Here is a 15,343-nt window from a genome sequence, read left to right as displayed (position 1 = left end):
TTTCCCTCAACCCTTGCCGTTTATTGCTCCCACTCATGCCCAGGCTGTTCATGTAGATCTTATACATTTCTCTGTCATTGGGTGATCCCTGTGTCTTTCTTGGGGTCCTGTTTTCCAGATAGCTCACTGGTGATGTGAGTAGCAGTCCAGTCATCCTTGTTCCACATCTAGTATCCTCCTATGAGTGAGTACATACCATATTTGTCTTTCTGAATCTGGGTTACCTCACTCAGGATGATTTTTTTTCTAGATCCATCCATTTGCCTGCGAACCTCATGATGTCATTGTTTTTCTCTGCTGAGTAGTATTCCATTGTGTATATGTGCCACAATTTATTTATCCATTCTTCAGATGAAGGGCATCTAGGTTGTTTCCAGGTTTTGGCTATTACAAACAATGTTGGATAAAGCACAGGGACAAATAACCAAATGAATGGAAACACATGAACCAAAGGCTGAGGGGCCCCCAACTGGATCAGGCCCTCTGAATAGGTGAGACAGTTGATTTGGCTTGATCTGTTTGGGAGGCATCTAGGCAGTGGTACCAAGTCCCGGGCTCGCTGCATGAGATAGCTGTTTGAAACCTGGGACTTATACAGGGACGCTTGGCTCAATCTGGGAGGAGGGGACTGGACCTGCCTGGACTGAGTCTATCCGGTCGATCTCAGTCCTCGGGGGGTGGCCTTGATCTGGAGGTGGTGGGAATGGGGGGTGAGCTGGAGGGAAGGGGAGGGGGGCAGGGAGGGGGAGAACAAGGGAATCTGTGGTTGTTATGTAGAACTGAATAGTATTGTAAAATAAAATAAATAAAAGAAAAAAAAAAAGATGCTTTTAATCTACATACTGGCAGAGGAGAAAGACCTGGGATGTAAAGAGGCTTTTCTTCACTCTAGGTCAGAGATAAGGTGCTGCTAAAAATTCCAACAATAGTGGTGGCACACGCCTTTAATCCCAGCACTTGGGAGGCAGATCCAGGAGGATCTCTGTGAGCTTGAGGCCAGCCTGGTCTACAGAGCAATATCCAGGACAGGCACCAAAACTACAAAAAGTAATCCTGTCTCAAAAATCAAAAAACAAACAAACAAAAACTCCAACAACACATGGAAAACAACCTGTGCAGCGCACGCACGCACGCACGCACGCACGCACGCACGCACGCACACACACACACACAGCCAGAAAGAAACAGCTAGTCCAAAATGTCAATAATACAAGTCTGAGAAACCATGAACTATAGTTCATAGATTAAAAAGAGTTTGTAATCGAGAAAGGAAATTTGCAAAACTAACGCTTTAAGAAGAACAAAGAATAGGAATGGTACCAGCCAAACACCAGTGCAAGTTTATTCATGCAAGTGATGCAGAGGACTCTGACTGTACAAGGCTATATGCAGGATGGAGAGTAAGCAGAGTTTAAGGAACTCCACAATAGAAATAAATATACTGGCCGGGCGGTGGTGGCACACGCCTTTAATCCCAGCACTTGGGAGGCAGAGCCAGGTGGATCTCTGTGAGTTCGAGGCCAGCCTGGGCTACCAAGTGAGTCCCAGGAAAGGCGCAAAGCTACACAGAGAAACCCTGTCTCAAAAAACCAAAAATAAATAAAAATAAATAAATAAATAAATAAATAAATAAATAAATAAATATATATATATATACTTAGGGGAAACTATACAATTTAACTTCTAAATGAGAAATAGTCTTAGCATTCATCCCAGGAAGAATAGATCTCTGTGTATGTATAGATGTCATAAAACTTGCTTGACTAACTACTAATTAAAACTGCATAAAATATTTGGCACAATTTCAACATAGAAAAATAAGTCATGATATTTCAAAGTTCCTCTTCAAAAGCTCTATACATTGGCATTTGTTTTGTTGAACCTGATGACATTTGTTTGTTTCAGCCACAATTACAGCTGAAAGTAAGCTACCGTTAAAAAGAATCTTAGAGACTTTTTCTATACTTGACTGCTCTGAATAGTCCTTTCTGAAATCAAACACAAATCATGTAACTACACACCAAAATATTGTATTTTATGGTTCCTCAACTTAAGTTCTGCAGTGAAAGTATGTGAATGTCTACAAAACTATTCTCATAACCCAGTCTGAAAGATCTTCATGATAGGACAGTGTGGGGCTCTGGAGTGAGTACTCAGGTAATCTTAATGCAGGTGCACAGTTTTTGGACCAAATTCTGAGAAACACACGAGTGTAATGTGCATTGGAGAGATTATCTATGAAACAGCCAAATCTTTATTATTCTACAGTCAATAAACAGAATAATATGGAGAGGTAGCTTGAAAAAATTCAATGTTTTATCAATTTAACTCTAAATTCCATTAAAATATTTCTATTAAAAGTTTTGCAGTATTTAAGGAAGCACTGAGAATTATAGGACAAAACTCTGTCTATAACCTCTAGGCAGTAGTTTATGACTACTTATCAATGCTTTTCTGCATTTTTTCTGCATAGCATAGTAGGGACATGTATTTACTGAAAAAAAGCTATTTATATTTATTTGTTATTGTTTCTTTTCTAAATTGTTTATGTTCTGTAAGACCCCACAGTTTCTCTTTTGTTCAGTGGTATATGACCAATATCTACAATGTACCTGGCATGTGTCAGCATATAGTGAACACTCACTAAGTTATTATCTAGGTAAATGAATGCTGACTTTGTAACTTTTCTTCAAAAGAATGACTTTTTTTTCCAGAAAAAATATTTTATTTATTGGAAAACACTGTACATTTAAATAATATATTTTAAAACTTTTATTTTGGGCCGGGCGGTGGTGGCGCACGCCTTTAATCCCAGCACTCGGGAGGCAGAGGCAGGCGGATCTTTGTGAGTTCGAGGCCAGCCTGGGCTACCAAGTGAGTTCCAGGAAAGGCGCAAAGCTACACAAAGAAACCCTGTCTCGAAAAAACCAAAAAAAAAAAAAAAAAAAAAAAAAAAACTTTTATTTTGATATTGTAACCATACATTTTTAGATTATAAAATAGTTACATTTCTCCCTTCAATATCTTTTCTCAAAACCCTTTCATATACTCCTCTCCATTCTGTGTGCAGATAGATAGATAGATAGATAGATAGATAGATAGATAGATGATAAATAGAAAATAGGTAGATAGATAGAAAGAAAGAAGATAGGCAGATAGAGAGAAGGCAGATAAACATATAAGTAGAAGATAGATGATAGAGGGAGGTAGGGGGCAGTCTCTGAGATAAGTTGAGAGCCATACACATCTACGGTTATAAACACAAATATTTTAAAGACAGTTTGACATTATGGCTTATGATATCTTCAGTCATGGGCTTTTGACTAATCTATATTCCAGGTATAACTTTCATTCTGTCGGCCACGCCTCATATCCAGTCAGAATGCAGCTGGTTATCTTTAAAATCACTTTTGAAGAATGACTTTTGTAATAGACATTTGGTCTATTCAAGCAATAACAAGATTCACAAAAATGCATTACTATTCAGGCTGGGCTATAAGTTGGAACGGAAGAGTGGAAGAATTTCAGTGGTCTGTATCCACAGAGTATATTACAAAAGGTGTATAAAGAATTCATGACATACTTGGCAGTTAATATGCTCCATATGTATGAGTTTCACTTTTCCCCTCCCCAAAGTTACATGGTTTGTACAAGATGATGTGTTAAATACATGTTTCTTGTATGGCTACCTCTACATAACAAAACTATATGAACAAGAAATATAAATTGTAACAATCACAACATCTATGAAATTAAAATGTCCCAATATAGAGTAACTAAAAAGAAAACTATGAATAAATTCATAGCATATAAAACACTTTCTCACCTGAATTATAAACAAAACTTACTGGCTTTATATATTCCAGGTAAGTGCTTTACAGTTGAGGAACATATCTAACCCTTATTTTGGTTACTTTTTCTAATCACACAACCCCTTTAATAGGGTCACTTAATAAATACAAAATTTAATATATCAAGGGATCAGACACTGCAAGCTTTGAGTTAATGTAAATATCACTGAGGCATCACAGTTTATCTTTAAAATATGTACGATTTAAATGCTTTACATGTACTATATGTATGAATTTTCCCAATGACTTTCTTGTTTTTTTTATTTTTTCCTTTTTCTTTTTATTTTACAATACTACTCAGTTCTACATAATAGCCACAGATTCCCTTGTTCTCTCCCTTCCTGCCCCCCTCCCCTTCCCCCCAGCTCACCCTCCATTCCCACCTCCTCCAGATCAAGGTCTCCCCCGAGGACTGGGATCGACCTGATATATTGGTTTTTCGAGACAGTGTTTCTCTGTGTAGCTTTGCGCCTTTCCTGGAACTCACTTGGTAACCCAGGCTGGCCTCAAACTCACAGAGATCCGCCTGGCTCTGCCTCCCCAGTGCTGGGATTAAAGGCATGCGCCACCGCCGCCCGGCAAATGACTTTCTTAATATTTTCCACTAAATGATTCAAATGATCAACAAATCTACCATTTTTCCAGACTTTTTGGCACTTACTAGTTTGTGTCTCCTTCTCTCTAAAAGGCTATAAGTATTTGCTGGCCAAGTGAAACTTGTTGGCTTTTCAATAATCTCTAAAGACTAGAATATGGGTTCATAAAGTCAGGAAATGAAATATGATTGAGTGAATAAGTGAATGAGTGCATCCATAACTAAACATGTGTGAAGAGTAAATATGCACAGCTGCATATGTAATCGAGATGTGACTAGTGACAAGAACTTACTTTAATTTGTTATCACTGAACACACAAACTTCAACATTGTTTTTCTTTTAGATTTATTATTTTATTTTGTTTTTGAGTGTTTTGCCCTCAGGTATGAAGATGTACCATATGTGTACAATGCCTTCAGGAATCAGAGGATGCTGCCAGATCCTCTGAAGCTGGAGTTAAGGATGGTTGTGAGCTACTATGTAAGTGCTGGGAATCAAATCCAAGTCCTCTGCAATTGTAGCAAGTGCTCTTTACCAGAGCCACCTCTCCAACCCCTTCTAACACTGTTAAAAACTAATTCAAACATACCAATCCAGACGAATTATTCTCCCTCTCCTCCACAATGGCCTGTAAGTTATCTTATCTCACTCAGGAATTCCAGCTCTAACAACTCGACTACATTCTAGATCACCGATTCATTAATATCAGTAATCTAAAAGATTGCCAATTTAGATTAGCTGACAGCTTGAACATAAACAAAGAAATAAACATGCTTTGCCATATAGCAGTGGTGATGCTCAGAAAGTAAACTAAGGATTACAGTGCCAATCTATCCCATCTGTAACTTTAGCCTTGCAAATGACTATCAGCATTGTTTTCACAGTTCTGCCACTTCCATTCAAGTCTGAACTCCAAGCACCCTACACAGAATAAATACAAAAGTTCACATAGATGACCTTCCTGTATGCATTATTCTTCTCTTTTATAAGTTTCTACCAAAAACATTTGGATCAAGTCATTTGTGTAGCTGAGAGTTTTCCTGTGTCCCACAGCCACTCAGACCCAAGTAAACATACAGAGGCTTATTTTAATTAAAACTGCTTGGCCATTAGCTCAGGCTAACTACCGACTAACTCTTACATTTAAACTCAGCCCATTTCTATTAATCTGTATGTCGCCACATGTTCCATGGCTTTACCTGTGTGCTGTTACATGCTGCTCCCTGGACAGTGGGCTGGCGTCTACCTGACTCAGCCTTCTGTGGCTGAAGTTTTCCTGTGTCCTGGCTTGCCAGCAGTTGGGACAAATCTCTCCCACTTGCATCCCCCAAGTAAACACACAGAAGCTTATATTATAATTGCTTGGCCATTAGCTCAGGCCTACCAATGATTAGCTCTTACACTTAAACTCAGCCCATTTCTGTTCATCTGTATGCTGCCACGTGTTCCATGGCTTTACCTGAGTGCCATTACATGCTGTTCCCTGGACTGTGGGCTGGTGCCTAACCTTCAGCCTTCCACTTCCCAGAATTCTCCTTGTCTGCTTATCCTGCCTATACTTCCTGCCTGGCTACTGGCCAATCAGCATATTATTTATCAACCAATCAGAGCAACACATTCACAGCATATAGAACATCCTACAGCACATTTCCTTTCCCTCAAATGTGTTTTCTCACAATTGACAAATGATAAAATGTACAGCACTTTCATCTGGTAAACTCATTAACAATATGGTACCTTCTGTATCATCACACGCACTAGTCACTGAACCAAATAGTTTTAAGTATGAAACATTATATAATCATCATCACATTATCACTCTGACAGATTCAATAACTAAAATTTGGTTATGTATCTCACCCAAAGCCACAAAATAGGACATAAGAGCTGAGATTAAAAACAATGGGTCTGTCTTGACCCAAAGTACAATCTAGAACATGACTTTCTAAAAAAAAAAAAAAAAAGCACAGTAAATAGCAGGGTGTGTTGGTAGTTCATACTTGTAATCCTAGTACCTGGGAGACAGAGGAAGAATATTGATATGAGTCCAGGGACTTTATAGAATGTTCTAGGCCAGCCTAAACTACAGGGAATTGTTTTGTTGTAAAGAGAGCAAGCATGCATACTGCCACATAACATACTTCTACTTTCATAAGTAAAAGACAAGAAAACCCATCTTATTGGATATGAAGAATTTAACAAGTGTCATCACATCATTCAAACTTCAAAATAGCCAGTAAAAGAAATGTCACAATTAAATGTTTGCCAATAAAGCCAAAGCTTAGGGCCTTTAGAAGCCTTCCCAGTGTCACACACAAAAGCTACAGGCAATGCCAATATTACTTTTTTTGAAGCCATGCTCTTTCCAAGTTGATATGTCATCCCATACTTCTTTAAGTTTAACTGTTGTAGAATATTATTTTAAGGGGTGTTACTTTTGCTTATGTTGCATTTGCTTAACTCTGTGAAGCTGTGTTACTGTGCCTGTGTAAAACACCTGATGGTCTAATAAAGAGCTGAATGGCCAATAGTGAGGTAGGAGAGAGAAATAGGTAGGGCTGGCAGGCAGAGAGGATAAGTATAAGGAGGAATCTGGGAGGAGGAGTAGCCAGACAAGGAGGACTCCAGGGGCCAGCCACCCAGCTAGCTACACAGCAAGTCACAGAGAAAGGGCAAGATTTACAGAAGAGAGAGACTGGGAAAAGCCCAGAGGCAAAAGGTAGACAGGATAATTTAAATTAAGAAAAGCTGGCTAGAAACTAAGCCAAGTTGAGGTCAGGCATTCATAATTAAGTAAAGCCTCTGTATGTGATTTATTTGGGAACTGGGTGGTGGGCCCCCAAAAACAGCAGAAGCAAACAACAACACTTAACTTCTTTTATTATTTCCCCTAAGACACTTGCTAGTAAAGATTTTCTGAAATGGCAGCTAGTGAACATTTTAGGTTATGGGGATATGTAGTTCTGTCCCAATTCAGTTTTGACAATGGAGCATGAAAATAGACTATATAGCAATAAACAAATGACTGTGGAAATAGTCCAATAATTCTGTTTACAAAAACAGGCAGCAGTGCAAGTTTGGCCTATGGGGTGCCATTGTCTCAGCTTCATTTAGTTCTCTGTACCACTCATTAACTTCATTTTCAACTTTCAGTATGTTCCTAATCCTCACTTACATTTTTCTAACTCAATTCATCCTTTAAGTGCCTACTTATTTCCATATTATGCTTCCTCAGCTTACACTTACAAATTCAACTTTTCTGTAGTTGCTTCTTATAAGATTATCAATGTGGACTCAACTAGGAGCAAATAATGGTTAATAATGGTTTACATGTCTATGTTATGCTTAAGATTAACACACGCTGTATATTAAAATTTTAATGTCTAATTCATTTAACTCAAAGTATACAGCCTTAACTTTACGTAATAAAACATCTCTTTTTCTACTCACCCTGAATATTGTTATAATTAAAATATTTCCATTATTAAAACAATAAATAATTAACTATGAGCTTACTAGAGTAAGAAGTAGCATCCATCTTTCCAACTTTAACTGGAGAACCAATGCTTTTCATTTCAAGTCCAACTTCATTCCAAATTGGTTCCAGTTTTTTACAATGGCCACACCAGGGTGCATAAAACTACACAAAAAGAAAACACACTAAAATGTTGTACCACTATGAAGCTCAACCATAATATTCAAAGAATTTATTTAAGCAATCTAATATTAATCTATTTCAGACAAGATAGTTTTTAAGTGGCAATATAACAAAATAAAATAAAACATATGAATCTAGATCACTTACCTCTTCGGGCGTACCTCAAAACTATTATTTTAGTTTCATTTTAATTGACTATCAATACCTATTTAGAATAGAAGCATGATTGATTCAAAGTCCATAATTCTGTGCAAATGTGTCCATGTTCTACATAAAATAAAACCACTAAATCAACATGCATGCACCATACCACATGCAACCTGTATTCATAGAAAATATCTGTTCCTACTACAAAAATTTAACACAGAGGTAGGTACATTTGCTGAATTCTACTGTTTTCACTGGTAGGATTTTGGGTGATCATTGAGAGGTCTGACACAGGGAAAAGTCAGGTTGATTACAACCACAGCCCTTCCCATTTCAGAATCATCAAACAGAGTTTACTTAGAAACTCTAGTTACACGGTATTAACACAATATTTATGTATTTTCATGAAATGAGACTTATTTTTAAATGTGATTCCACTGAAATGTTCAAACATAAATAAAAGGAGGAAGAATTAAACAAGATTCTCAGGCTCTATTTTCTACTCTCAATAGTAACTAACTCTCTGTTCTCTTGTTCCATTTTGTGGGTTATAATTTATATATGTTAACGCAAATCCCCAAATTTAATTTTGCTCAGTATTAGGATAAAAGTATGTTTGGTATTATTGTATATTAAGATAGATCAATCTTATAAAGGAAATGAAGGAACAAGGGTGAAGTCTATACTGAAATCATAACACAATCTCCTTAAGATATAATCCACAACCTCATTATTAAGAAATGGTCCCAGCTTCCTCCTAGAGTGACCCTACTCCCAGCATTTCATCGAAAATAAATTCCTTTGCCAGAAGCTTGAAAGTTCACAGGGTCATTTAAATATAAAAAATCTAAATAGGGGCAGGAAGATAGCTGAGAGGGTTAAGAGCATGCCACATACTTCTAAGGACCAGAAATTGGATCACCAAAACACAAGTACAACCCTAGGAAGGTAACATGCAACTAAGATTACATATCTTAGTCCACAGGAGGAAGAAACAGGGAATCCCCAGAGCAAGACACCTAACCAAAATAGAGAAAATTTTGAGTTCCATCTGGGATCAGTGAGAGAGCCTGCCTTACATTATACAAGGTGTTGAGCAACTGAAAAAGATACAATATAAACTTTCAGCCTTCACAGGCACAGATATATACCATGCATTCACATTCACATAAGTGAATGTACACCTGGAAATACCCATGCATACATGCATACACACCACACGCACATACACTAGAGGGAAATAAAAGTAGCAATTTCTGAGAAAACAAACTGGTCTCTTTGCATAGAAGAGACCAAAAATGATATTAAAATTTACATACTCACATCAACAAGCCAAATGTCATCTTTTCGATTATCTTTAAATCTAAAAACAAAAGCAAAAATAAATCTGATTTTGTATTTATGTTCACAAACAACATCCCTACCAATAGTATTTATTACCATAACTAGTATAATTTATTTAAGAATACTGAACTGATCAATATAAGAACCCAAACAAATGCTCTGAATAAAAGTTTCATATGAAATTTTTACTTAGTAATTGCTAAATCTTATCCTATTTAGTAAACAATTTAAGAATTAAAATTGAAAACGGTCCAAAGAATTGAAAAACTCCAATGAAAGAAAGAATATTTGGGGAAAACCACAAATGTAGTCTGCTTCCTTTATCTGGTATTCCACTTAGAACAAGGGGCTTCTCTATTCTGAATAAATAATGGTTTTCACTTCTTTATTACATTAACAAAACAGCATATTTACATTATGCTTTGTTAGGTGTTACACAAAACCTAGGTATAAGTTAAAATACACAGAAGGTGTGTACAGATAAATGTAAATAAATTACCATACATATAACGTACTTGAGCATCCAGACTTTGTTATCTACAGAAAATCCTGGAACTAATCTCCATGAGTACTAAGGGATGATGATGTATTTCCTAACCTCTTCTCTTCTGTATTCCATTTTACATCCATGCAAAAAATTAATGTTGTGGCCCAAGGTTATTCTTAGAAAAGTCTGCTTACAAGATTGGCCCCTTGTTTGTATTAAGAGTGAGGATTTTAGGAGGAGTCTCATCATTTCCTGGTAAAGAATGCAGTTCTCATAAAATATTTGTGAAAAGCAACAAATCTAGAATTGCTGTACTGGGACCAAAGGTCTGAGATTCATATTCCAGGCTATAATAAACTAGTAAAATGCCATCAGCTAGTTAGGCTTGTCCTTTAACTGTGTATCTTAACACTCACCTAGTCCTGTGGATATGTGTGACACAGCATAGGATTAAATGTATTCCCCTGAATGAGCCCACTATATATAGGCTAATTCAAAACTCCAGGGCCACCATCAAATGCTCCACTCTTAGACAACCTCAATAGGAAGCAAAATGGCACACATGAGCTCGACAGAGTGGGTCAAGTTAGCACAAGGCATGGGGATGATTAAGTAAACTCAGTGATACATCACTGGCAGTAAGGTCCAGAGGAATATTAAGACAACACAAGGGGTCCAACATGTTCCAATGGTGAGAACAGCATGACTTGAGCTTCAGCAATCTCCCTGTGAGATATCTTCACCGGGATATGACAAATGTAACTTTTTTTTTTCATACCGTTTTGGTGCTTTTTCACAAATGAATTCCCTGCTCAGTCTGGAATCATGTCTAAATTTTGTGGGTATGAGTGGCAACATCTGCTGGCACTACTACAAGATACATTTTAGTTTTCTCATTTAGCCAACAAGCAAGGTACTCTATCATTAATATTCCCCAATGGAAGAGCCTTTCAGGTGAACATCCACATAAGGAGCAAAGTGATTACTAGAAATGAAACTCTCCTTACATAGAGTTACTATTATTATTAGAGCAGTGTGAAAAGGTGGCTGATGGTGACATATCCCACAAGACACCACTGAGTTAAATAAAGCTACTTTCTTGTTATCAGAGTTTTCCTCAAAAATCAGTTTCTATAAACAATCTTCAAACATACTGCCAAGGCTCATTACTATGACTATGACCCATGTGATGTTCCATACTTCTGGCTAACTCATCTGAGTACCTGTATTCAAATGATCATACTACTCACTACAGCAATTCGATCACACAGTCAGGTGGCAAGGTGGTTGGTTGATGGGTACAAGGAACAAAATTGAAATTAACTGTCTGTAGAAATTGTTCAGTGAGTAACAGTTTGTTGTGCAAGAAAGAGGACTTGGGTTTAGAATATAGCACCCACAACAAAGCTAACACCATGCTTGCAATCTCAGTTTACAGGGGTAGAAACAGGAAGAGTTCTGGGGCTTGCGAGATATTGGCCAGCACCAGGTTTAGTGACAGATCCTATTTCAAGGGAGTAAGATGTAAAGCAGTAAAGCAGAACTTACAGAGTGATGGTCTGTCCTCTGTACATGCATGTAAAGATTGTGCTCACGCATGTGCACACATGCTACAAACTACAAACAAATACCTATATACACGCCACACACAAAAAGAAAACTGGAAGTAACAAGTCCTGATTCATCCACTGTTAATATGAGAAAAAAAGGATGGTAACTCCTTGGATGGGAGTTGTTTGTTTCTGTTATGAAAACAGTACCATACAAACATCAGGCAGATGTAGTTACACACAGACAGGGAAATCCATCTTACTGATAAGAAGCATAAAAAAAAAGACTTCTGCCTCTCTGTAAGTGGGAAAGTAACTAAGTTAAAGACCTCAACAAGAACATTTTAGTAGTAAAGTATATGAAAAAGGTGAAGCCACCAATAATGATCCAACAAGTAGGCTGGGAGTGCTCGTGTATTTATGAGCTTGGTTGGCATGGGAGGTCTGAGTCCTTAACTACAAGTCCCTCCAGAGACTGTACACCAAATCTGGTGTGGGAAAGGCACCCATGTGGCCTGCCAGGGAAAAGATTGTTATCATGTGCCGTCAAGGCAGAAAGACTGACCTCGAATTTTGCAATAAAGTTAGACTTCTCACCTATTGTGAGCAAGGTCTTGTGAACAAACCTGTTATACTACAGATTAAACACTGAATTCCAGCACCTACTGTATATGATTAAACAAAAAGAAAGGAAACAATATAGAAGCATTTGCTGGTTTTTCACCTTACAACTATTAGCAAAACTCTCTGGTGTACTCCTCCATTTAGCATGCAAATGGCACTTAAAACAACTGAAACAAATTTGGCAATATGCTAACGTTGGTCACCACTGTACCTATTATTGAAAAGTTAGATTCCTGTGTAGATATTTGGATGGCATTTGAGTTAAATGATGTTAAATAGTATTTAAGACATGTACGTATACTCACGATTCATTTAGATCTTCTACAAATCCTTTACAGACAGCCAGGTCAAGTAAAATAACTGGAAAGGACAAAAGGACAAAATGCAGAAGATAAATGATTTATCACTTTGTTTTTACCTTAAGTCTAAATTGCCTATAAAATGTTGGAATTTTTTTTTTTTTTTACTATTTACCAAAAAGCTCAGCAATGATCCATTACACGGTGTTAAGTGACACAAAAGCAAAGCAGTTCACCCACTCAGTAAAATTTACAATGCATGTAATCATACTGCAAAGGGCAAGCACTATGTAGGTGAGTACACAATATTTGTTACTTGTATTGTTCTACATATTTCCACTCCCGTTTTATTTTTCCTTTTCACTAACCTAATTTTCTGGCCTAGAGATAAAAATAATTTCCTTTTTCCTCTAGTAACATTTATCCCCTCGGTACAAAATCCAAATGGATTTCCCCAAAATAGGTAGAAGACAAAACTGGGCTTCAGCTCTAACACTTATTACAGGGCAGTGCCTGGCTCACAGAGGGTTCTAAATTGGTGGCCGGCCAAGTCAGGAGTGAACCACAGAGGACCCAAATACTCCATGCTGACAGCTTAAAAGATGATGGGTCTTTCTTCACAACATAGTCTTGGCTATCTGACCAGGGTCTGCCCTTGGGCGTCATCCCTTTCTTAGTTTGTGAAAGAAAAGCCTTCCAATGTAACATGACTCAGAACCTACACCAAGTTGGGGCTCAACATCCTTGTCAGTCTATCAGTGGAGTCAAGGAAACTTCCTGATCGCAGAGAGGATAGCAGTTCCCTCTTGGCGTGTGAACGCAGAGCCCCACTGAGGAAGCCGGGCCCACCAAGGATTACTGGGCATCCCAGGGACCCTGCGGCGCGGCCCCAACCCAGCTCGGCTCCATCCCCAGCACAACCTCCCACCGCTCCCCACCGCTCCACTTGCTCCTCACCGGCAGCGCAGAGCGGGAGGGTCGCCCAGCTCCTCCGCCCCGCAGCCCTGGCCATGGAGCGTGGCATGGATCCCGCCAAGAGCGCGAGCAGAGATACAAAAACGCCGGCGCCAGGCACCTGCCTGCCGGAAAGGGAAGCGAAGACGACCCGGCACGCAGAAGAGCTCCAAGCCCGGCCGGGGCGGGGCAGGGTGGGGAGGCCTCCCTCAGGCCCCGGTAGCCCAGCGGTTGTAACTTCTGAGCATGCACCGGATGCGACGCATGCGCCTGAGCAGTACGCATGCGCATTCGGGTTCCTACGGAGCCTTCGCGCCCTCAGAGCTCAGAAGAGGATAGGAATTCGCGCGGCATACTTCCTGTGAAGGCGCGAGTGTGCCATGGGACTCTTCCCGGAATGCACGTATGGCTTTGTCGGGTGAATTTAGTGCTGGAAGTGACGTAGGGTCCGACATGCACCCTTGAGTTTTGTCACATTTTTAAAACTTGTCACTTAAGTCCAGGGAACATACTTGTATACAGTGATAGTACATAAGTAAGTGGGAAGTCATGCTTTAAAATAAAAGACTGGATTGTTGAGCTCTGACACCCTCTGTGTTAAAATCTATTTAGAATATTATAAATTGGTTCATTACTATTCCATTATGGATGGGAGAGCTGTCAACAGTTTATGGTTGCTCGGATGGGATGTGTGATATTTTCTTAAGTGGTAGGTTGCCATGCTCAGGCAAGCTGCGACAAGACAATGAAACTCAGTGCATCATCTCCCCCCCCCCCACACGAAAGGACACGCAGGTCTTCAAGAAAAGTTTCGATATCACAGGAGGACAATAGAGTCATGAGAAGAATCAAGTTCATCATAAACACGTTTGAAAATGTGAAAGAATGAAAATAAGAGAATTGCTTCTTCTGCAACTTTAAAAAAAAAGTTAACTATATTATCTTGGTTATGTTTTTACTGTTTTCTGCTTATTTATGGACCGAAATCCTTACTATAAAATGTTTGTGTTGTAACCTACAACTTTTCCTACAACGCAATTATTTATAAAAACAATACACTTTTTATAAGTCGGTCTCTGTGGCAGTCACTGAGTTAGATGAGATGCCTTAAATAGGAATGAGGTACCAGAGGATTTGGGTTAAACCAGTTTTTAGAATTTATGTTATGAAAACAGCATACAAAGGCAGAGGAGTAGAAGTGGGAGAAGAGGATAAGAAACACATACTTAGCAGAAAAGCATGTAAGAAATGTTTGTATTAGGACTGATTGTAAATGTCTAAAAGTAGAATATATATGTTGTGTTGTTTTCCTACAGTAAAATACTATATATAACAATTAGAAATGATTGAGACAGGCAGGGTAAGCCCATGTTTGTAATTCCAGTGCCCAAGAACCTGAGCAAGGAAGACTGCCATGAATTCAAGGTTAGTGTGGGCTACATTGTAGGACCCTGTTCCAAAAGCTAAGAAACAAATACATACAAAACAAAAACAATGAGTTAACTTTTATGAACTTATTGGATATATACCATAAATGTTGAGCAAGAGAAGTCAAATAAAAAAATGGTACTTGTTCTTTTACTTTAACAATCTCAAAAATAGCCAAGAGCTTAACTTAATGCTTTCTGCACTGTCATGAGGACCAGAGTTGAGATACCAACATCCACCATGTAACATGCTCTGTATTCCCTGAATGCCTATAACCAGTCCCTACCCTAACATCTTTAAACAAGTTAACCAAGACTATACAGATAAATATTTTATTGATCTGGTATTACTTATAAAGATTTCACCTTGTGAAAATGAATTTAAATTTCAGTGTTATGTAGCAGG

At 38.4% G+C, this 15,343-nt stretch overlaps 1 protein-coding gene across 3 annotated transcripts in view; it reads right to left on the bottom strand.

The window, feature by feature from the left end:
* The window catches only part of Tmx3 (thioredoxin related transmembrane protein 3), a 38,626-nt gene extending 24,860 nt beyond the window's left edge, over positions 1-13,766 (bottom strand). Inside the window, exons 1-4 of one of the 3 annotated variants that reach the window (XM_037197244.1) lie at positions 13,514-13,766; positions 12,563-12,617; positions 9,576-9,615; positions 7,964-8,087 (exon numbers count right to left, since the gene is read on the bottom strand). In XM_037197244.1, the coding sequence (XP_037053139.1) occupies positions 7,964-8,087; positions 9,576-9,615; positions 12,563-12,617; positions 13,514-13,580 (286 nt within the window). In that variant the 5' untranslated portion in view covers positions 13,581-13,766. Of the gene's footprint in view, positions 1-7,963; positions 8,088-9,575; positions 9,616-12,562; positions 12,618-13,513 lie in introns of those variants that run through there. The other 2 variants (XM_028861095.2, XM_037197243.1) reach the window with 2 other exon arrangements.
* Between the last annotated feature and the right edge of the window lie 1,577 nt (positions 13,767-15,343).

Source organism: Peromyscus leucopus, chromosome 19, assembly GCF_004664715.2.
Source record: "Peromyscus leucopus breed LL Stock chromosome 19, UCI_PerLeu_2.1, whole genome shotgun sequence".
NCBI lineage: Eukaryota > Metazoa > Chordata > Mammalia > Rodentia > Cricetidae > Peromyscus > Peromyscus leucopus.
The sequence above is the reverse complement of the archived record's forward strand: the minus strand, read 5'-3'. Positions and strand labels throughout refer to the sequence as shown.